We start from the raw sequence: 23,998 nt of genomic DNA, 5'->3' as shown, positions 1-23,998 counted from the left end.
CCACCCACAACATCATTGCCATTGGGCAGGTGTGGATACACCCCTCATAGCTGGGACTGCTTACATCTGTTTTCAATGTGGGGTAATGCAGAATCAATCTGCATTGAGCTTTAGATTTTGGCATGAAACCAGTTTGTCAAAAAGTGCTTTTCAGGGGCAAAAAGTAGGCAATGCATCTAGACTGTGTGGATTAGGCAGACAAACAAAAACAGAAGTCTCCAAACTGATGACTAGTTTAAGATGTTGTGTGTACACAACCCATGATGTAGCAAAAGAGGGCGTAGGAGAGCCTCATGTTCCTGTAAAGCTTTTGAGAGGCCTCCACAGAGTTGCTGCTCTGACATGAGGCCCAGGGCAGAGGCAGGGTATGTTGCAGTCAACAGGTTTGGGGTCAGGAACCAGGTGCAAGGGCAGGCCGACAGGAACTGGAAGGGGAGAAAGCAACCCATTTTCTTGAAGGTGGCTGGCCCAATTGGGAAATGGAACATTAGGAAGGGCCATCGCTCAGTGGAAATTGGATGGCCATCTGTCCTATTTATAGAGGACAGTCCTTTTTGGGAGGGCCGTCTGGTCCATTTCCAGGTTAGGGGGAGAAGAACCTGAAGAAGGGAGACTGCAGGGGACCCCTTAAGGTTGCCCATCAATATGGAGCACCTGACACAGGTCACCTGGTCACAATCTTCCCCTCTGTGGGGAGATGTGCTGTATTTTTGTTTGCATTATCAGAATTAACTCTAAATCTGTGTCTGTATCTATCGTTGCATGCACTCCAATCTCTGAGCAGTGAGAAACATTTAGGGGTTCCAGTACTTACCCAGGGTTTGGTTTCCATGGAATGAAGGTCACTGTAGTAGGATGGATGGTTTTATGTAAGCATATATACAACCTGAGCATAAGGTGGAAGGGGCTCACAGCACTAGCACACCAACAGATCTTGCTTCCCCATTAGGTTTCCAGGGAGGTCCCACAAAGCTATTGCTTTGGGCTCAGCACAGAGAGCAAGTCCAGCCTCGCCTCTTTCCAGCTCCCAGCTCCAGCCCACGTTACTCATCCTATTGTTCTCCCACCTCTAGGATGACATGGCCTCTTGCCAGGTGAGGAGGAAGGAAACCTACCCCTCCTTCTGGAAGCACCATTAGCTAGCTGTTCCTATGGCAACAGGGCCAACTCTTTAGTCATGCAGATAGGATGCTTAGCAGACTTGGCCAGGGCTGTTATAGAATCATAGAATAGAATTGGAAGGGGCCTATAAGGCCATCAAGTCCAACCCCCTGCTCAATGCAGGAATCCAAATCAAAGCATTCCCGACAGATGGCTGTCCAGCTGCCTCTTGAATGCCTCCAGTGTCAGAGAGCCCACTACCTCTCTAGGTCATTGGTTCCATTATCTTAACACAGAGACTGGTTGGACCAATTCAGGGGTTTCTTCTGTTACAGATTCCAACCCCAAAGATACAGAATCGCAGGCTTGGAGGGGATTCAGAAACATCTGCCCCCCAATACTATAACACGCTGAATCAGCATTAGGGATGGAAAGACCTGTCAGTTTTGGCTTTTCTTACTTTTTTGAAACTTAAGTTGAACTTGCTCAATATCTGCTTCAGAGTGTTTCAAAATGTTCTGCACAAAAATTCATATGCATTTCTCAGAATGTACACATTTTTGTGTGTGCTCTTCTCTTCTCACTAAGATTAGATTCTTCCCTCTGTGCTAATTGAGTTTAGACTTCACATTAACCCCCTTTTAAAATTTTGCCAGGCATTCAGTGATCTGACTGAGTGGGCTGGTATCCTGGATAAGGCGAAACATTTCATTCTTTGCTAGGTTTTCCTCCTCTTTTGACTGAGAGGTCTTTAAGCCCCTGGCGAATGTGGGTAGGGTGTTGCCTTTTAGCTCCTGTGTTCTTTACCCCTGCCCATGAAGGGCATATGCCAGCCTGGGCCATCTGTTCCTTCACAGGACAAAGATATATTCTCCCTTCCTCTTAAACACAGCCCTTAATCAAATGCTCAATGCACCATGGGGCTGGAGGCCATGAAGCATCTCAGTCTACCCACATATTGTTAGGAGGGCAGATTCTAAAGAGATCCTGAGATTGCTATCATTATCATTTATTTTTCGTGAAGGTTGCCCCTCTTAGTTACTTGAGAAGAATGGGCTGTGATTAGTGATGGGCTCCGTTTCTGCAATAACAGAATTTGTCATTGGATTAATTATTATTTCTGATATTCTCTATCTTTGCGGAGAGAACTCTGAAGTAGCAATTCTCTGCTCCGGGTTTCTTATTCATTCTTCTTTCTTTCGGATGCGGTTTTTAAAAATTTGCTTTGAAATCATTGATAGTGTGAGTGGTACTTTTATAGATCTACTTTCTGTGTGAGCTCTTCAAATGTATATTCCCTTTCCCTGATGTCAATGAAGTGTTGATTGTAACTGACAGACAAAGGAGCGGGGGAACGAGGTATTGATTATAAGCAGCAGGGGGAAAGACAGTGACTTGAGTTGAGTTGAGTTTATTTACAGTCAAATTGACCCTTCAGTACAAAATAATATTACAGTATAAACAGGTATAAATGGGATCATTTTGATTTAACAGCAGAAAAATATATAATCAGGTAAAAACAACATACAGATAAAAACATTAAAACTAAATAATTGCACTTTTATTTTCCTACGTTTAATAGCAGCCGCACTAAATTTGGCAACAGCAAGTGTCACCTCCGGTTTATAATCACCTAATAAATAGTCTAGGTAGAAAGAATCCATTTTAGCTGGAAAAGATGACAAAATAGGTGCAATTAATTCATATCTTATATCATGATAAAATATACAACGAAGAAGAACATGTTCATTCGATTCAATTTCTCCATCAGCACAGGGGCAGATTCTCTCAGAATATGGGGGTTTATTATATCTGCCAGACAATACAGCAGATGGGAGTATGTTTAATCTAATTAGGGTAAAAGCCCTTCTATAGTTGGGGAGTTCCAGAGTCGAGAGATATGACATTAGGGTGAAAAACTTTGGGTTATGTCTTTGTTTCCTTACAAGGAGTAAATGATGCTGGAAATTGATGTCTCTAAGTCGTTGTTTAATTATCACACGAGCAGAATCATAACCCAGATGGAAAATATAAAGCAGAGAAAAACTTAGGTTTAATAGTTTATCGTGGATCATTTTTTCCCAAGGGGAACAAAATTTATCTGAAAGTACATGCGGAGCCAGCCCTATGGGACTAAAAATCAATTTCAGCCATAATAATATTCTCAATTTCCATACACAAGACTCAATAGATTGAAGACCACATTCTAATCTCAATATGTAATTTGGGACACAAGTAGGAACTCCTAATATTGATCTTAAAAAGGAGTTTTGAATGGCTTCTAGTTTGGTAAAGTTAGTATATGTACTAGTTTGGGCCCCATATAAGAGTTGTGGGAGAATTTTAGCAACGAATACTTTTATGGCTGGAGAGATAATTTTTCCCCCTTTGGTATAAAAGAAAGATCATAAGGCCTTTGTTGTACGTCTGGCAGTTAGCAGGGAGGAGGAAATATGCATCTGATAGGAACCTGATGCTTGTAATACAATACCAAGGTATCTGATAGTTTTCACTTGCTCAATCGGCAGTTTATCAATCCTCCAAATGTGTTTTGTCTTTTTTTTAGTAAAGACAAGAACTTTGGTTTTTTGTCGATTAACTATTAGTTCTTCTTCAGAACAGAAGGATGTCAGAGCTGCCAACAATCTTTTAAGGCCAATGGGTGTCTGTGAAAGGAGCAGTATATCATCTGCATATAACAGGCAGGATCTCGGGATAGATGATAAGATTGGAGGGTGCGATGGTATAGATGTGAGTTTGGCCACTAAAGGATTTATATAGATGTTGAATAATAGGGGTGCAAGAATGCACCCCTGTTTGACACCCTTAAAAGTAGAAATTCGTTTTGTTAAGTGGCCTTGATTATTACATCGAATCTGCGGGAAGTGTTATGATATAAGCCCTGTATCAAGGTTAAAAGATGCCTATCAATTCCCAAATTTTGCATTTTGAGCCAAAGTCTTGATCTGGATATAGAATCAAAGGCCGCTCTTAGATCTACAAAGGCCGTATATAGAGCATGGCCGTTGGTTTTACTATATTTGGTAATAAGGTGCTGAAGAACCAGAACATGGTCAGACGATGATCGTCCTACCCGGAAGCCAGCTTGTTCAGGTGCTAACAAATCAGTTTGGTTGACCCAGTCTAATAATTTCCTATAGAGGTAAGTGGTGTATAACTTACTTTTTATATTAAGCAAACTTATCGGTCTATAGTTTGCTGGGTTCAACCGAGATCCTTTCTTATATATTGGAATTATTATAGCAGCGCCCCATCCTTGTGGTATTACCATGGAAGAGTACCACTTTGCATTTGCTTTAAAGACCTCTGGAGGGATATTGTCTGGCCCTGGTGCCTTGTTTGATTTAAGGGTGGCTATAAGATCTAAGACTTCGGCAGAGGTAACAGGTGACCATACAGGGAATTCTATAGAAGGGTCTACTAGGGGATCATCCATAATATAATTTCCCTGATATAGAGTAGTATAATAGTTTTCCCAAATGGCTGGTGCAATAGCACATTCTAGTTGGAGATTAGATTTAGGCCACTGTTGGGCTATTATGTGCCAGAACATAGTCGAATCCTTTAGTTTAGAAGCCTGGAGGAGATTTTGCCACGTTTGTCTTAGAGCAATAATCTTCTTCCGTTTGATTAACTGTTTAAACATTTTCCTAGCTGCCCTAAATTTTTCTAGATGTTCATGAGATCTATGCAAGTTAAATGCTTGATGTAAGGATTTGACTTGTATTCTTGCCTCATAACATTCAGAATCGAACCAAAGGTTCACCTTATGGGTAGGCCTTCTCATTATCTCCCTTGGATCTCATCTTATCAAATCTTGGATTTTATTTATTAGATGATATAAGTGATGGTAATTTACGGAACTATAAGTGGCTGTTATAATTTGGTTTTTAATGGTCTGTAATTCAAAGGAATTTAGACCTTCAGCGATCTTTTCCTGAAGTTTAGGGATCCATTTAATCCGCGCTGGACGTACCTCAACATCCGTCCCAGCGAATGTTCATTGTTCTAAAAAAGGGGATTTATTTGTACCATGGACAATAGAAGTTATCGGAAAATGATCGCTTTCAGGACGTGCCAAGACTCTGCAGCATTTAATTTGAGCAAAAAGTTCCAGCGAAACAAAGATCATATCTATAACAGATACTCCCCTGGCCCCTAAATAGGTTAACTCTCCCTCAAGGTCACCTCTTGTACGGCCATTTAGGAAGGATAGATTTAGTTTTGCAGACATAAGCATTAGACACAGACCCGCATAATTCATACCTCTGTCCCTAGATTGTCTTAAAGGGATACTTGGTGGATCATCTATCAACGGAGGTTCTAGGAGATATTTGGAATATAGGTCAATATCTGATGTGCCCATTCTGGCGTTGAAATCCCCCGCTAGAATTAAATTGGCTTCAGGAAAAGAGTCTGTCAAGTTTGACAGATAAGACTCTAACTTCCTAAATTGTTTTTTGGTAAAATTTTGTCTTTTGCTAGGGGGAATATAAACATTTACTATAATGTAAACAAAAGCTGTAAATTTTAACAATACTGCAACAGCTAAATCCGGCAAAGGTGTTAAAGTACAAGTCTCAACTTCGATTTTGGTGGTGACTAGAATACACCTCCCTTAGCTCTTCCTCCCCTATTACTCATCAGAGCTTCAAGCGAAAAGGCTGAAAATCCATCGAAATATATTACATCTCTGGCCCAGGTTTCCTGTATTAAGATGATATCATAGGTGGAAAGAAAATCTTTAACAGATGGCATTTGTATTTTACTAGTCCATCCCGCAATATTCCACGAAATCAAAGACAAGGACCACTTTGAACTTAATGGTCTTGGTCAAAATCCCTGTAGAAGGTGTGGGTTGGGTTTAGGTAGAGTCGATATCATGGATAAATCTGGTGAAGCACTTTGTAAAGATTGAATATTGGTAGTATTCAATGCAGAAAGGTGGTCTTTATTTGGTTCGATGTCATTCCGTTTGATATTTTCGATATTTCTCCCTCCAGGAGTTACATTTACCGTTTGGGTTTTTAAAGTCTGTAGGAGTTTTTGAAGTTTGATGATTATCTCGCTTTTAGCATCTATCGATAAGGAGAGAAATGAGTCAAGTAAAAGGATCTCTTCTGGAAAAAAATTCTCATTTTCTAGGGGATTTGTAGCTTTTTGGTCATGATTCGAATCCGAATAGCTGCAGGGTGGAGCATTTAAACATTCTACAATGTCAATACTATTTGACAAGAGAGATCTACATCTTGGTTGTTTGCCCAAAATCAGACATTGAGGTGGAGCGCAGTTTTTAAATACCCTTGATAGTAGAAGGTTATGTTTTAAAAGAAGCTGTCTTCTTTTGTAGATACAATTCGTTATATTGTCATCACATAATGTTATCAGGGCTCTAGCGGATATGTAATTATTGAAAAGATAATCCACTGAGATGATCTGATGTACATTTAAAAGCCCAGGGATTATATAATCCAAGATGTCGCATAAATGCTGTTTTCGCGCTTGTAGATTCAGCAAGCCCCACAGTTTTGGGTAGTTTGTTATAGCTATCATATTCCCACTACGAACTAAGTTCCATCTAATATCGTTGGAAGCTGAAAGAGGTATCTGCATTTTCGGAGATTGAATGTTTTGATGTTTCATTACATTTCGAGATGTAGGGGAGCCCTCTGAGTTCATATCAATTGGGTTAATCCTGATTGAGGGATCAGTTTGATTTGTTTGTGGTGTCAATAGATGGAGAGAAATCTCTTTTTTATTATTTCTTCTTTCGGTTTCACTTCCTCTTTTGCTTTTTAGACATAGTCTTTGGTGAATCCAGGAGTTTAAAGAGCTTGTTGTAATTCATGGTGTTTTTGCGGTGGTTTTTAGATGACCAGATTTTTTGTTTTCCTAATTTGTTTACTCCTAGATGCCTTTTTGGCTCTTGTAGAATTCCCATTTAAAGTCATTGATTGACCATCTTGTTTTCCCATAGTCTGCGTTGTTTTCGTAGCTGTAGTTATTACAACGTCATCTTTCATTGCTTTAACAGAATTATTTAATAAAAGGTTCGTTAAAGTAGTAAGTAAAGAGTTCAATTCGGCTAAAATAAAATTCGATTCTAAAATAAAAATTACAACATTTACTTAAATAACTTAGATTAAAATGCCTCAGAGAAGAGAAAGGTTTTAACCTGGCGCCGAAAAGATAATAGTGTCGGCGCCAGGCGTACCTCCTCAGGGAGACTATTCCACAATTCGGGGGCCACCACTGAGAACGCCCTAGATCTTGTTACTACCCTCCGGGCCTCCCTATGGGTCGGGACCCGGAGGAGGGCCTTCGTAGTAGACCATAGTGTACGAGCCGGTTCGTAACGGGAGAGGCGTTCCTGCAGGTATCGTGGTCCCGCGCCGTATAAGGCATTATAGGTTACTACCAACACTTTGAATCTGGCCTGGTAGCATATTGGAAGCCAGTGCAAGTGGGCCAGAACAGGTGTTATATGCTCAGACCGCTTAGTTCTTGTTAGCAGTCTGGCCGCAGTATTTTGCACTAGCTGTAGCTTCCGAACCGTCTTCAGAGGTAGCCCTACGTAGAGCGCATTGCAGTAGTCCAAACGTGAGGTTACCAGAGCATGAACCACTGATGTAAGGTCCTCCTTACTCAGATAGGGACGTAGCTGGGCTACCAACCGAAGTTGGTAGAACGCATTCCGTGCCACTGAGGCTACATGGGCCTCAAGTGATAGGGAAGAGTCTAAAACAACTCCCAAACTATGAACCTGCTCCTTTAGGGGGAGTGTAACCCCGTCCAGGACAGGGTATGTATCCACCATCTGACCAGAGAAACCATCCACCAACAGCATCTCAGTCTTATCAGGATTGAGTTAACATCAGGGTGGTTGTATGTGTCCAGCTTTCATTCAGCAGAACCGACTTACATTTTGGTATCTGGGAGGATTCTGCCTCCTGGTGGAAAATATATTCCTCTGAGCAATTTAAATTTACTGAGTTTTCACAATGAGAGGATTCAAGGGACGGCATTGAAAGCGAGCTGTTCCGAATAGAGTCATCTAGCACATTTCTGTCAAGTATGAATTCATCATGAGAGGATTGTCCAATAATTTGAGCTAATTCCTGGGCTAAATTACAAGCTTCCTCTTCTTCTGTTAATAATACACAAGGAGAGAGGGAAATTGGCCAATTATGGCCAGGAGGTACAGCTGAAGGCTCTGACCTTGGAGTATTTGCAGAATTAGCGTCTTTCTTTAAGCAGCAAAAGTTTGTTATTTTCATCTGCTTTGGCTGTTTTGCTGGAGCTGAGCCCAGATTCGAAACATCCGCTGGTGTAAGGCCCAACTTTTTATAGCTTTCTCTGGTAAGTACCATGATTCTGCAGCCCTTAAATCATTGTAGATAATTGTATGAATATCAGGTGGTAAACTGTTACCGGTAGAGCTTCACAAGAATAGATATCTTAGTGTAAGTATAAGTGTCTTTTCTATTTCTGTTTCTTTCTTTCAAGGTTATGCTTTATCACTTATATCTCCTCAGGTTTAGTTTTAAGGACTCCATGGGGGTCAATGGAAGTCTCTATCAGCAAAAGTCAGCAGTCTTATTTAACGTTTAGTATTTTGATACGTTAGAGAGGAAAAAATTGATAAAATCCTTATTTTCTTCAGATTGATCTTCTTCTTCTGTTCATATACATAAACAGCCAAAGGAGTTTATATATATTAAAAATAGGGGTAAAATTAGGACTAGAATCAAAATAATCAGAGGAGTAGACTTACTACAGACTGCTCACTGCGGCCATCTTTTTCCCCATCGAACAAGTTCCTTCACAGGACAAAGATATATTCTCCCTTCCTCTTAAACACAGCCCTTAATCAAATGCTCAATGCACCATGGGGCTGGAGGCCATGAAGCATCTCTACCCACATATTGTTAGGAGGGCAGATTCTAAAGAGATCCTGAGATTGCTATCATTATCATTTATTTTTCGTGAAGGTTGCCCCTCTTAGTTACTTGGGAAGAATGGGCTGTGATTAGTGATGGGCTCCGTTTCTGCAATAACAGAATTTGTCATTGGATTAATTATTATTTCTGATATTCTCTATCTTTGCAGAGAGAACTCTGAAGTAGCAATTCTCTGCTCCGGGTTTCTTATTCATTCTTCTTTCTTTCGGATGTGATTTTTAAAATTTTGCTTTGAAATCATTGATAGTGTGAGTGGTACTTTTATAGATCTACTTTCTGTGTGAGCTCTTCAAATGTATATTCCCTTTCCCTGATGTCAATGAAGTGTTGATTGTAACTGACAGACAAAGGAGCGGGGGAACGAGGTATTGTTTATAAGCAGCAGGGGGAAAGACAGTGACTTGATTATCTGCCTTAATCTGCTTTGCAGTGCACTTGAAAAGGAATGTTAACAGGCAATAATTACAGAGTAAAGATTGATACCAGGGGAGACTCTTGAATAAATAGCTATTATAATACCAATAATTCTCTGCAAAGCAAAAAAATAAAATTGGAGGAGATCGGAAAAATGAAAAGATATTGGAGGAAAAAGGAATCTGATCATTAATGACCACTAGGGGGCCACACTTAAAAACGAAATGTAAAAAAGGAGAAGATTCCATCCCCAGCTATGCTGTACTTTGTTGTACATAGAGATGTGAAGGGCCAGAAAGAACCTGAACAACTCTGGACCATCATTTCCCCCCTTCCAGATTCATGCTAAGAGCATATGAGAAAACCACCACTAGGATGATTGTCGTGCTGCTGTTGATGCTTGGACTGTCCTCTGCCTACATGTTCACAGTTGCTGGACACATCCCTGTGCAGTCAGACTTTGACCCCTGGAAGGTAAGAGATTTCCACTTGGGCTTTCCAGCCAAATTGACAGGACGGGGAAGCACAAAGACCTCTTGGTAAGGGATGTCCTGGGCCTTCCCAGTTCTTACAGCCAAAGTCTGCAGAGACGCTGAAACCCAGGAGCCTCAGCTTCTCCTCTCATAAGGCTGTGGTAATGAAGACTTCGGGGAGCCTTTTGCTTGCCCCTCTGGCCTTGCTGTCACGAGACTTCTGACTGTCTTTGGTGTCTGGGCAGCCTTGCTCTTGAGTACAGTTTGGGTTCCCCATCTCTTCCGTTTCACCCCTGGTCTTTCAGCCTGGTGACCACCAGATTTTGCCTGCCTGACTTGGACCTTTGCTCTCACTCCTTGCAGGAAACAAACAGATGGATTTGGATGCTTCATGCAATGAACCGTGCTAGCTCCTTCTGCCCCCTAACATACCAATCAGAATTCTCCTTCTGTTATAGGCTGCAGGGCTCTGGCACCCCATCGCAATGGTTACTGATATAGATCAGGTACCTGAGATAGAGGAGGTGAGAGTGCAGACGGACTCCAAGTTGATACCTGTATCTGATGGAGATTTCAAACTCAACTCTTATATCAAGGTGTAAGTTGATGCTGTTTCCTTTGTGGGCTCTGTTGTGACCTTCCCAGCAGTGAGTCAAAAACTGAAACCACAACCCTTCCTGGACACAAAGAAAGAAAGAAAAGAATTTGCCCAGAAATGTTGGATCATTTTGAGATGGCTTGCACAAGCCATGGGGGAGAGTTCATTGACAGTTGAGCGAGGACTGCCATCTGCATGGGTGGGCAGACATAATCTGAAATGCGGTGCCATCATATTACATTGCAGTAGTACTTCTGAACTTTTTATTGCTCTTGGTTTACTGCAGGGGCAGGGATCCACTGTTGTTGAACTCCAGCCAGCTTCCTAATGGTTAGGAATCGTGGGAATTTGAGTCCAACAACACCTTGGAGGGTTGTAGCTTGGTGGTAGAGCATCTCCTTTGCAAACAGAAGGTCCCAGGCTCAGTCCAAGGAATCTGCAGGGACAGCTGGGAAAGGCCCCTGCCTCAAACCGTGGAGAGCTGCTGCCACTCAGTGCAGACAATACTGAGCTAGTTGGAGCAAATCTCTGAATCTCTGTTCCGATGCAGGGCCACATGTCCCCCAGCCCTCATGTATGCTTGAATCTACTTCATCACGCTTTGTTGACTGGTTATATCATAAGATAGAATAGGCCAAGTGGAGTGCGCATCCTTAGAAAGTTGGGATAGACATTAATGAGAAGCCAATGCAAACATGGAGTTGCCCTGCAGCAGGGATGGAGGATCTATCAATGCAGGTCCTCATTTCCCCAGTCTTAAATTCAGTGCTCCACATTTCTACAGCAATCTGAGATGGGTTTTTTTTTAAATCCTCATGAAAATTATTTATCATTTTAGTTCAAAATTTAAAAAAAAACACATTTTTGCATGTAGTTTTGACTGAAATGCACATCTTTGCAAGCAATTTCTCCCAATATAATGCATTTTGTATGTTATTTTCACAGATATACTCATTTTTATGCAAAATTCCTCCTTCCCCTAATATATGCAGTTTTGTAAACCTTGTTTTTTTGGAGAACTGCATTGCCAAATTGAGATGAGTGCAAGTTTTGAAAGATGGCAGTGTTTTGTATCTCGTATTGTTTCAGGACGTGCATATGTGATAGATTTGGCTTGAACAGAATCAGATTTCTCCCTCATCCCCATCCTGTAGGAGTTGAAAGGGCCCTTTGATAATGCAGAGGACTCAGAGATGGCCTGTCATTTTTCAAAGGAGCGCAGCTGCTTCTGGCCTCCACAACGCTTCCCTTTGTTGGAGTGTAAGAGATTGAGTGGAACTGGATGCTAGGGATCGGGGAGAATTTCGATTCAGTTTGCATTTCAAGCAGAATTTATCAAACCCGCACTTTCTGAAACAAAATGAGAACCCAAACAGGACAGCCATCCTTCAAAATTCGCATTTTTTAGAATTTTGGGATGTAGTTCACCTACTAAACAATATTTATAAAAATGCATATGTTAGGGGAAAGTGTGCATAACAACGAATATATATATAGCCTGAATAATGAATATATATATAGCATGTGTTTTTAAATTGTTTTAAATTTTTTTAAATTGTGTTTTAAAATTTGTATATTTCTTTTTAATGTTTTTAATTGCTGTAAACTGCCCAGAGAGCATGGCTATGGGGCAATATAGAAATGTAATAAATAAATAAATAAATAATTTTAAATTAATAAATAAATGAGTGAAAATTACATGCAAAGAGGCATGATGTGATGGGGAAGGGCTTGCCAAAATGTGTACCTTCATCAAAACTGCCTAAAAAAATGTGTTTTTTTGGAGAAATTCGCACTAAAATGGTGGAGAATTTTCATGAGGATTTTTTTAAAAAAACCCGCAGACTGCTGTAAAAATGTAGTGAACTGAATTTAACATTGGAAAAATGAGAAACTGAGAGAACCGAAACAGACAGATCTTCCCATCCCTACTGGATGCATCGCCATTATAAGTCACAGCTGTTGGGCTCTCTTATTGCTAAAAAGGTAAAGGTGTCCCCGCACTTGTAGTGCGAGTCGTTTCCGACTCTTAGGGTGACGTCTTGCAACATTTACAAGGCAGACCGTATATATGGGGTGGGATTGCCAGTTCCGTCCCTGGCCTTTCTTTACCCCCCAGCATATGTCGGGGACTCATTTTACCGACCACGGATGGCTGGCTGGCTGAGTGGACCTTGACCCCTTTTACCGGAGATGCAACTTCCTCCTTCCGTTGGAATTGAACTCCAGCCGTGAGCAGAGCTTCGGCTGCGAGGTAGAAGCAGGCTGGGTTGTGCAGTGGGGAAGGCTTTCTATTTTGCTTTCTTTCCCAGGGCTGGTGACTGCAGGCCTTATAACCGTTTGTTGAGACGCACTGAGAAACCCGGGGTATTCACCAGCCAGCGTAAGTATGAATGCCTCTAACATACATTGTGTGATCAGAAGATCCAGATGCTGTAATCAGGGCAAGTGGTCAAGCACATGGGTTTCCCCCCTTGCTCCAATTTGCATGCTTTCATTTGAGGGCAAAAGAAAAGTCCACAGGGGAAGGGAAGACAGTTGTCAGAGTGATACGGACCGCCTTATACCAGGCCAGACTCTGTGTCCACTTCTTTGGGTTTTGTCCACTCTGACAGTGGTCTCTGGAGTTTGACGTCACTTCCCAGTTACATAATCCTTTTAACTGGTACGTCGGGAATCGAACTGGGGACATTCTGCAAGCAAAGCAGGCTTTTTACGCCTGAGAAGGGCAGGCTGTTAGACTCCTGACTGATAAATAAAAGATTGCCTCCTGTTCCCAACCCAGCCAGCCTGTTTAAGAGGATATGATTTGTCTCCTTCGCCTGACCCTTTTCACCTTGTGTACCACCAAAAATTAATCTTGGGCTTTTCTGAATGCAAGACTGCTCTTTTCTCATTACTTGCCCCCTCTGCCTAACCAGGAGGAACTGGAATGTTCTCTCAAGGCTGTGTGGGGAAGATCTGGGGAAGAGGTGGGCTTTATGTTCTCAGAGGTGGGGAGCAGCGGTCGCTTCCTTATCCCAGAATCTCAGGCGCATAAGCTGATCTGGTAGCGCTTGGAAGGGACTCAGTCAGCTTGCAATCTCCCTTGTGGAATGGAGTCTACAAGCTGCCCTCATGACTACAACATCCGCCCCAACAGCTGTACTTTTTTGTTTTTTAAAAGCAAAAACAATTTTTTTAAAAAAAATTCCTTTGAGTGACATCATGCCTGATGATTTCCAGAGAACTTGACAGTTTGCCACTACAGGTTGACCAAGTGTAGGGTTTTTATATTTTTTTGAATGGACCAACACAACTACTTCTGCTTCTCTAGAAAGACGCTCCACAGCCATTGGGATCCAACTGAAAAAAGCTCTGCTCCAGCCAGAGGCGACCCAAACATGAGGCAGAATGGGGCAGTGGTCTCAGGTGGCAGCAGCAGGGGGCTGGTGAATTGGCACACCTCTGGACCCTCTCCTGCCCCACTTCCTTGCTTTGCTGCTGCCTAAAAAACACTCCTGTCCAGATGGGGGAAGCAAGATGAGCGGCCTGAGAACTAGACGTTCTGTTAAAACATTACAGCTACTTTGCCTTTTAAAGCTACGTTTAAAAAGGACTTGTAATCACCATGGCAAGACTCACCCAGAATGCCTCTTTCTGCAGAAGGGACCCCCTTGGCCCCCTTTTTCTCAGACTGAGGCAGAGGGGAGGGGGGCAGAACCAACTGCTGCTAACTCAGCAGCGAATAGGGGGGGAAAGTAAGCCAAGGCAGGGGGAGAGAGAAGAGGGGAGAAGATTATTTTGGACCTGCGAGGGACTCGCATTCAGGCCGGGAGTTTCAGCCCCTTTGAAACATTACATTATACTTTATGAGATCTATATATTATATATGTTATATTAAATGAGGGGGACAGAGTGAATATGCAAGGTGGCCAAGAGTGACAATTCCCTGCTTCCCTCCCCTGCCCCAGGAACTCACAGCCACATGTGGGGAAATGTCCTCCTTCAGCTGTTGTCTTATGCTTTTGTTTCCTGTCCAGACGGGAACCAACTTCGCGTTATGGCTGTTGATTATGAGGACTACATCATTGTACATGCAGAGATAGAAACTCATATAGCAATGTATCTGTCTGGTATGTGATGCAACTTCTTCTAATGGCCAGAGGGCGCCGGGAAATTTCAAGGGAAGGAGGGATAGCCAAGGTAGCTCATCTCTCTGCTATGCTGATGAAGTGGACCTCTGTCCCTCCCCTGCCCTCCTCAGCTGCAGCCGAGTGGGATGCATGGTCATTTCCAGGTGACAGTGAAGGAAGGAGCCAGGCATCATCCAGCAAAGCAATACTCTTTTATTTTATTGGGGATCTGTTCCTGCCCCCCAATAGGTAATCCAGGGAAGTTAGCAGGAGCAAGAGAATTCTGGGTGTTCTTACATGCAGGGAACAAAGACTTACTCAGCTTTTTTGCTTGTATCTAAAGGTAGAGGCCGTCACGTGGGAGATGACATTAAACAAAAATTCAGGGAACTTGCTTTGAGTCTAAACCTTCCTGAGGAACATATCAGATACTTTAGAAGCATTGGTAAGATCACCTCCAGACTCTGAGTGTTTTGCGAGGGGCAGGGAGGGGGGTAATACATGCACATACCAGACATTTAGCATTGTGCAAGAAAAGAGGATTAAAACGCTCTGTCATCCTAATGAATGTGGGGGGGAGGGAAAGGAACCTTTTCTGGCTGGTGGGCCATATCGTAATCTCCCTGAACACTAGTGGGCCAAATGTGATCACCTGCCATCATAGTGACGTCCGGTGATGCTGCGCTTTGAAGCCCCAATAGTCATGACTTCAAAGCACAGAACAGGGGTTTGAAATACCCCTTCGTAAACTTCTTTACTCAGTGCATAGTTAAACTATGGAATTTGCTCCCACAAGATGCAGTAATGGCCACCAGCTTGGACGGCTTTAAAAGAAGATTAGACAAATTCATGGAGGACAGGGCTATCAATGGCTACCAGCCATGATGGCTGTGCTTTGCCACCCTAGTCAGAGGTAGCATGCTTCTGAAAACCAGTTGCCGGAAGCCTCAGGAGGGGAGAGTGTCCTTGCACTCGGGTCCTGGTTGCGGGCTTCCCCCAGGCACCTGGTTGGCCACTGTGAGAACAGGATGCTGGACTAGATGGGCCACTGGCCTGATCCAGCAGGCTCTTCTTATGTTCTTACGTTCTTATCCCATGCAACTCCTCTAGCCTTCAAAAGTCAGAGGCTTAAAGAGCAGCCCTAGGAGGGAGAATGGAATGGAAACAACTCCCTCTTCCTTGAGCAAGGCGAGTGCCCACTGTCCATCAGGTGATGAGTGGGTGGGAGTGCCCCTTGCTCCAGCAGTGGAACAATTGGGGGCTCACTTTAAGCTCCCAATTGTTCCTTTGAAGCGCCACCCTTATCTACATTTATGATGTCAGGTGTGGGGTGGGGTAAATAAGTTAAATGGCAAGCCAAAGTCTAATGCATGGGCCAAAAGATCCCCACCCCTTCCCATGCACAACAAAGTCACTTGCCCTATGTTCAGCTTCCACTTGGCTAGAAATGGGGAAACTGAATCCAAAAGTTAGGGATGGAAAACCAGCCTGGGGGGCTGTGGTACTTGAAACTTCAAATCCCCCCAAGACCATGATAAAGATCCCCCTTCATGCCTGCATATGACAACCTTTTTCTTCAGGGAGGGAGTTCAGACCTTCTTGCTGCTGCCGATAAATTCGGCTGGTTCCACTGGTTGATTTTGTGCACTTCTGTGTTGATTATTTTGCCTGCCATTCTTTCACTGGGTGTAATTATTTCTTTTTGTGCTGCTGTTTCTAAATCTCTGAATTCATTAGCTATGCTGAGTGGCTCAGTCTTAAACTGAAATGGCAAGATATAAATAATCCTAATAATAGGTCCCAGGCTAAGGTCTGAAGGCACATGAGGCCAGCCCCCTGCTGAAGCCAAGCAGCGTCAGGTCTGGCCAGTGCCTGGATGGGAGACCGCCTGGGAACCATATGTGAGCCACCTTGGGTTTCTAGCATGGACAGAAAGGCGGGGTATAAATGTAATAAATAAATAAATGAGACATGAAGGCCCAGAAAACAACAGGAAAAAATCAAATCAAATTCTTTATTGTTACAGTCATAGACCAAAACATTTATATAAATAAAGCTATGTACATTTATAACAAAAATACATCAATACAATCATATAGAAAACATAGAGAAGTATAAAAACAATAAAACAGTTATATGGAAAGGGAAACATCTGAAGGGGTAAGTGCCCTCCGGACTGATTGAGCCGCAGAAATATATTTGGCTACAAGCAAGGTAGTATCCCTGTTAGCCGCAGACAGAAGGTCGCAGCGTAAGCGGTCAAGCGGTTTATTGGGGAATTTATTTATAATAGGAATTATAAACTTAGAGCGAAATGCAGCATATAAGGAACACTCAAAGACGACGTGGAATAGGGTTTCTATGGCGCTGACACCACATGGGCATAAACGATTTGCGTAAGGAATGCGCTGAAATCTCCCTTCTAATAAGGCGGAATAGAGACAATTAAATCTAGCCTTCATGAAGGCTAGACGGTATTGGGGGATCGTAAGGTATTCCAGATAAGAGGCGCTAGATGATGGCGCAAAGCTCAAACCAAAATGAGTGGGGGAACAAGTCAAAGTGGCTGCAGTGATGGAACGTTGAAGGTCCATATCACTGATACGAGTCAGGATTGAAAGCTTAACTGACTTTGGATCCTGAGTCATCAGATGTTCATTTGAAAGGCCAATATTTGCAAGATAGTTTATAAATGTTTGGGCCCATTTTGAAATAAAAAGATCTTCCCAGAGTAATGGGAGATAGCCAGAAGAGTATTCATAAGACATTTTAACCCAAAAATTTAGGGCAGTCATCCATGCTTGGGACTTTAGTGAGGCCAGACCAGTTTCCAACCTGAGGGCAGCCAAAGGTACACATCTGGGAACACCTAGAATTTGTCTTAGAAATAAAGATAGAACTGCCTCCATTGAAGGGTTGAAGGCGCCAATCCATAAGGGAGCCCTGTAAAGAAGTTGGGAAATAGTTTTGGATCTGAAAACCTTGATGGCTGCCGGGATGTACTGTCCTCCTTTAGTAAAGAAAAACCTTCGGATGCCATTGGCTGAATTTCTGGCGGTAGCAATTGCACCTCTAATGTGGGGAGTCCAAGACAGAGAAGAATGAAATAATGGGGGGGAAATAACAGGAAAAAATGGGGGGAAATCCAGTTTCCCACCCCAAATCTTCTGATTTTTTCCAAGCGTCCATATATCTGCCTAATAAATAAGAAAGATATGGATCTATTCTCTTCCTCCTTAACAATTTTCTTGACGCACTTCTCTCTTTTCTTCCACAGAACAATGCACTCCGTGAGCTGATTAATTTCGAATACATAGAAATGGCATTTTTTTAGCATTCTATTTTTTTAAAAACAAAAGCTGGTGCATAATCAGAACTATCAGTAATTTTTACAGTATGCAGATGATTGTGAAGAGTCTGGAGGAATGTCTTTCACTCATTTACATCACCCAAATGAAAAAAAGATGGAAACAAATTAGACATCAGAATTTAACACTCAGATAGCAGCAGAGGAGTGTCTTAAACCTCCCTCGGTATCCTGTAACTGCCTTTCTGTATGTCAACAGCTATTGCTACAATAAAAACAGATAAATTCTTTGTGTGGTTCCACCCATCTGAGCATGTGATGTCAGAACAGGGATGAACATATATGAGCAAATCAAACTGCCCAGTGTGCCAGACGATTGGTCCATCTGCTCCATGACTGTGTGCTCCAGAGGCTGACAATGTGGTACCCTCTAGATGTTGTTGGGCTCTAGTTCCCATCATCCCTTCACATTGGCTGTGATGGCCAGGGCTGCTGGAGTCAGACTCCCTGAGGTATTAGGGTTCTGTGCCACATAAGGCCATATAGATAAAAAACAGCACTTCCAACTGAGCCCAGAAACTAATCTGTAAGCTAGTGCAGTCGGTGTAATTGTGTATTATGTTCTCAACAGAGAGCTGCTCTTAAAATTCTTGGAAGAAACAAATCACCAGGAATAGATGGCATACCAATAGAGATGCTACAAGCTACTGAGGCTGAATCTTTCCAAAATTTGACAAAAATTCATCAAGAAATATGGAAAACTAAACACAAACTGGAAGTGTTCAATATATATCCCACTTTCAAAGAAAGGGGATCCCAAAGAATGCAGTAATTACTGAACTATTGCCTTAATATCCCATGCAAGTAGAGTAATGCTCAAGATTCTACAACAAAGGCTCTTACCATATATGGAGTGAGAAATGCCAGACGTCCAAACTGGATTTAGAAAGGGAAGAGGCACCAGAGATCATATCATAAACATACGTTGGATAATGGAATGGACCAAGGGATTTCAGCAGAAAATCACCTTGTCTTTATAGACTACAACAAACCTTTGACTGTGTAGATCATGAAAAACTATGGAATGCTTTAAAAGAAATGGGGTGCCACAACATCTGATTGTCCAGATGCGCAACCTATACTCTGCACAAGAGGCTACTGTAAGGACAGAATATGGAGAAACCAATTGATTCCCCATCGGAAAGAGTGTGAGACAGGGGTGTATTTTATCACCCTATCTGTTTAATCTATATGCAGAACATATACGGAAAGTGGGATTGGACCAAGATGGAGGTGTGAAAATTGGAGGGAGAAACATCAATAATTTAAGATATGCGATGATACCATACTCTTAGCAGAAACCAGTAATGATTTGAAACGAATGCTGATGAAAGTTAAAGAACATAAGAACATAAGAACATAAGAAGAGCCTGCTGGATCAGGCCAGTCGCCCATCTAGTCCAGCATCCTGTTCTCACAGTGGCCAACCAGGTGCCTGGGGGAAGCCCACAAGCAGGACCCGAGTGCAAGAACACTCTCCCCTCCTGAGGCTTCCAGCAACTGGTTTTCAGAAGCATGCTGCCTCTCACTAGGGTGGCAGAGCACAGCCATCATGGCTAGTAGCCATTGATAGCCCTGTCCTCCATGAATTTGTCTAATCTTCTTTTAAAACCATCCAAGCTGGTGGCCATTACTGCGTCTTGTGGGAGCAAATTCCATAGTTTAACTATGCGCTGAGTAAAGAAGTACTTCCTTTTGTCTGTCCTGAATCTTCCAACATTCAGCTTCTTTGAATGTCCACGAGTTCTAGTATTATGAGAGAGGGAGAAGAACTTTTCTCTATCCACTTTCTCAATGCCATGCATCATTTTATACACTTCTATCATGTCTCCTCTGACCCGCCTTTTCTCTAAACTAAAAAGCCCCAAATGCTGCAACCTTTCCTCGTAAGGGAGTCGCTCCATCCCCTTGATCAATCTGGTTGCCCTCTTTTGAACCTTTTCCAACTCTATAATATCCTTTTTGAGATGAGGCGACCAGAACTGTACACAGTATTCCAAATGCGGCCACACCATAGATTTATACAACGGCATTATGATATCGGCTGTTTTATTTTCAATACCTTTCCTAATTATCGCTAGCATGGAATTTGCCTTTTTCACAGCTGCCGCACACTGGGTCGACATTTTCATCGTGCTGTCCACTACAACCCCGAGGTCTCTCTCCTGGTCGGTCACCGCCAGTTCAGACCCCATGAGCGTATATGTGAAATTCAGATTTTTTGCTCCAATATGCATAATTTTACACTTGTTTATATTGAATTGCATTTGCCATTTTTCCGCCCATTCACTCAGTTTGGAGAGGTCTTTTTGGAGCTCTTCGCAATCCCTTTTTGTTTTAACAACCCTGAACAATTTAGTGTCGTCAGCAAACTTGGCCACTTCACTGCTCACTCCTAATTCTAGGTCATTAATGAACAAGTTGAAAAGTACAGGTCCCAATACCGATCCTTGAGGGACTCCACTTTCTACAGCCCTCCATTGGGAGAACTGTCCATTTATTCCTACTCTCTGCTTTCTGCTTCTTAACCAATTCCTTATCCACAAGAGGACCTCTCCTCTTATTCCATGACTGCTAAGCTTCCTCAGAAGCCTTTGGTGATATACCTTGTCAAACGCTTTTTGAAAGTCTAAATACACTATGTCCACTGGATCACCTCTATTTATATGTTTGTTGACACTCTCAAAGAATTCTAATAGGTTACTGAGACAGGACTTTCCCTTGCAGAAGCCATGCTGGCTCTGCTTCAGCAAGGCTTGTTCTTCTATGTGCTTAGTTAATCTAGCTTTAATAATACTTTCTACCAGTTTCCCAGGGACAGAAGTTAAGCTAACTGGCCTGTAATTTCCGGGATCCCCTCTGGATCCCTTTTTGAAGATTGGCGTTACATTTGCCACTTTCCAGTCCTCAGGCATGGAGGAGGACCCGAGGGACAAGTTACATATTTTAGTTAGCAGATCAGCAATTTCACATTTGAGTTCATTGAGAACTCTCGGGTGGATGCCATCCGGGCCCGGTGATTTGTCAGTTTTTATATTGTCCATTAAGCTTAGAACTTCCTCTCTCGTTACCACTATTTGTCTCAGTTCCTCAGAATCCCTTCCTGCAAATGTTAGTTCAGGTTCAGGGATCTGCCCTATTTCACTGTGAAGACAGATGCAAAGAATTCATTTAGCTTCTCTGCAATCTCCTTATCGTTCTTTAGTACACCTTTGACTCCCTTATCCAAGGGTCCAATTGTCTCCCTAGATGGCCTCCTGCTTTGAATGTATTTATAGAATTTTTTGTTGTTGGTTTTTATGTTCTTAGCAATGTGCTCCTCAAATTCTTTTTTAGCATCCCTTATTGTCTTCTTGCATTTCTTTTGCCAGAGTTTGTGTTCTTTTTTATTTTCTTCATTCGGACAAGACTTCCATTTTCTGAAGGAAGACTTTTTGCCTCTAAGAGGAAATCACAAAAGCAGGACTACAGCTGAACATCAAGAAGACTAAAGTAATGACAACAGAAGATTTATGTAACTTTACAGTTGACAATGAGGACATTGAACTTGTCAAGGATTATCAATACCTCGGCACAGTCATTAACCAAAATGGAGACAATAGTCAAGAAATCAGAAGGAGGCTAGGACTAGGGAAGGCAGCTGTGAGAGAACTAGAAAAGGTCCTCAAATGCAAACATGTATCACTGAACACCAAAGTCAGGATCATTCAGACCATGGTATTCCCAATCTCTATGTATGGATGTGAAAGTTGGACAGTGAAAAAGGTGGATAAGAGAAAAATCAACTCATTTGAAATGTGGTGCTGGAGGAGAGCTTTGCGCATACCATGGACTGTAAAAAAGACAAATAATTGGGTGTTAGAACAAATTAAACCAGAACTCTCACTAGAAGCTAAAATGATGAAACTGAGGTTATCATACTTTGGACACATCATGAGAAGACATGATTCACTAGAAAAGAGAATAATGCTGGGAAAAACAGCAGGGAGCAGAAAAAGAGGAAGGCCAAACAAGAGATGGATTGACTCCATAAAAGAAGCCACCGACCTAAACTTGCAAGATCTGAGCAGGGTGGCTCTTATGGTTTTTGCAGCCTGAAATATTTATGGAAACTCTCTGAAAACAATGCACTGCCCTCAGCATATCTACCCACATTGCACCAAACCATTACTTATTCTTCAGTGTCAAGAATCATCTTTGCATTGATGGAAGCAATTTTTTATATATATATAAAAAGCAACAAAGTAAAATTATAATTTTTCAGAGGATGATTTGAACCAGCATGAAGGCTTACTAAGATAGAAACACAAGTATTTATTGCATTGCTAAAGTGGAAATGCGAGAAGGGAACACTAATTAAGATGACAGCCAATCAGTGGCCTGATAAGCTTTATGACTGGGAAAAAATAGTTTAGTGAGATTTATTGATTTGCATATTGGAAACAGATAACTGTGCGTAGATCAGGAAAAAGATGAGAAGCATGCATTTCCCCCGATATCTCTAGTTTGATGTTCTAGATTTCCTAGAAATCTGATATCAAATGTGTGAAGTACAATTCTATCTATATCTACTTGGAATTACATCCCACTCAGTGGGGTTCAGTGGGGCTATGCATGCCCCCTCTCTGATCCATTCAGGGGGCGATCCAGCACTGGGCCTGGACTTGATTTCAGGGGCTAACCCTAATCTTTAATCAGGGTTTTAAACCCTAATTAAACATGTACTCAGGAGGGGACGGGGGGAATAGGAAGATGCTGCCTTCAATCCTATGGAGATTGCACTGGAGAAACAGGCCCCTGTAGGGGCTGCCTTACTCTCCTTTTCCCACCACACACTCACAGAGAGAAGATCTGTTCAGATTGGATGGGAGGGGGGTCAGTGTCTAATCTGAGCATCCAATGAAATGTGGGCATGTTTAAACGGGCGTGCTCAATGTAGGAGAGGCTGAGCAGGCACAAACAGGAGGTGAGCTGGAAGAGCAGACTCTCTTACACATTGTGGATTTTTGAGGGGATATTTACCAGGACCTTTCATGGGTGCCATAGGAGATACTGGCAGACAGATTGGTGCCTGTGGGTGCCATATTGGCTAGCCCTGCTACCCGTATAACTGGGAATAACTGGACTTGGTGTAGTGGTTGCGAGGGATAGGATGGGGATTCTTTGATGCAGATGAAAATCTGAACCAAAAGAAAAGAATTGGGGGTCATTGTGCTTACCTTGTATTTAAGGTATGCACTCTGAGCCCTGAGGCTCAAGTCTCAGGCACACATCACTAGCATGTGACATGGACCTGCATTTGCTAACATCCATCCCTTGTTAGCCTTGCCTTCCCAACCCCTCTCCAAACTGCAACTTCATCTGGGCAAGGATTTCCTTTTTATTGCCATTATGCTTTCCTCTTTTTTCCTTCCTGGGAACTTGCTAGACAGCAAAGAGTGATTTTGGAATGTTTTTTTTTATGGTGTTAACATAGAGTCAACACAAAACAGACCACACCTGTGATTCAGACCAAAGGAGATGAAAGCATCCCCCACCGAGCTCATTAACTTGTGCCGAATATGGATGCTGATTGCAATGCAGGCCTACTATGTGGTTTTCGCCAGCCTTCTCTCTGCAGCAGAAGACATCCAGCCGCTAACAAACACTTCAGGACAAAATTGCTCTCTTTTTCTGTACCGGTTCCTTTTGAGTTCAGCTGCAACTATGGTAGCACAGACTAATTTATGGTTTTAATCACACTCTTTCAGCATAAATCTGTCAATTCTTTTGCAAAGTCTTTTTATTACATCGTTATAGACCCACGAGCTGAACGAGGGCCTCCAGATCTCTCTGTCCGGCCCCTGAGAATCTCTTCAGGCCATGCCATCTTAGGCCACACCCCTCGCCAGCTTCGTTGGGTGTTTTTGCCTGGCTAGAATGAGTCCTTGAATGTAATAATGCCTCTT

At 42.4% G+C, this 23,998-nt stretch overlaps 2 protein-coding genes across 4 annotated transcripts in view; one reads left to right on the top strand and one right to left on the bottom strand.

Annotated features, from left to right (window-relative positions):
- The window catches only part of LOC133373811 (lipocalin-like), a 390,232-nt gene that overhangs the window by 193,389 nt on the left and 172,845 nt on the right, over positions 1–23,998 (bottom strand). The window lies entirely within an intron of this gene.
- Positions 8,157–18,280, top strand: LOC133373814 (epididymal secretory protein 4-like). Of its 3 annotated transcripts, none has more exons than XM_061604061.1 (7): positions 8,266–8,481; positions 9,836–9,971; positions 10,429–10,568; positions 12,881–12,951; positions 14,591–14,683; positions 15,027–15,128; positions 17,961–18,280. In XM_061604061.1, exons 2-7 carry the CDS (start codon positions 9,840–9,842, stop codon positions 17,975–17,977), a joined length of 555 nt encoding a protein of 184 aa, XP_061460045.1. In that variant the 5' UTR covers positions 8,266–8,481; positions 9,836–9,839; the 3' UTR covers positions 17,978–18,280. The 3 variants fall into 3 exon arrangements, with proteins under 3 accessions (XP_061460047.1, XP_061460045.1, XP_061460046.1); XM_061604062.1 differs by lacking the exon at positions 8,266–8,481 and adding an exon at positions 8,498–8,585; XM_061604063.1 differs by lacking the exon at positions 15,027–15,128 and having other exon boundaries at positions 8,157–8,481.

Source organism: Rhineura floridana, chromosome 20, assembly GCF_030035675.1.
Source record: "Rhineura floridana isolate rRhiFlo1 chromosome 20, rRhiFlo1.hap2, whole genome shotgun sequence".
Lineage (NCBI taxonomy): Eukaryota > Metazoa > Chordata > Lepidosauria > Squamata > Rhineuridae > Rhineura > Rhineura floridana.
The sequence above is the reverse complement of the archived record's forward strand: the minus strand, read 5'-3'. Positions and strand labels throughout refer to the sequence as shown.

What these genes read in the sequence shown, in the direction of transcription:
- LOC133373814 (XM_061604061.1), top strand. Translation starts at nt 9,840, where the DNA reads ATGCTAAGAGCATATGAGAAAACCACCACTAGGATGATTGTCGTGCTG. An exon ending in CAGACTTTGACCCCTGGAAG is followed by an intron (nt 9,972 to 10,428) that starts GTAAGAGATTTC and finishes CTTCTGTTATAG; the next exon opens with GCTGCAGGGCTCTGGCACCC. An exon ending in TATAGCAATGTATCTGTCTG is followed by an intron (nt 14,684 to 15,026) that starts GTATGTGATGCA and finishes TTGTATCTAAAG; the next exon opens with GTAGAGGCCGTCACGTGGGA.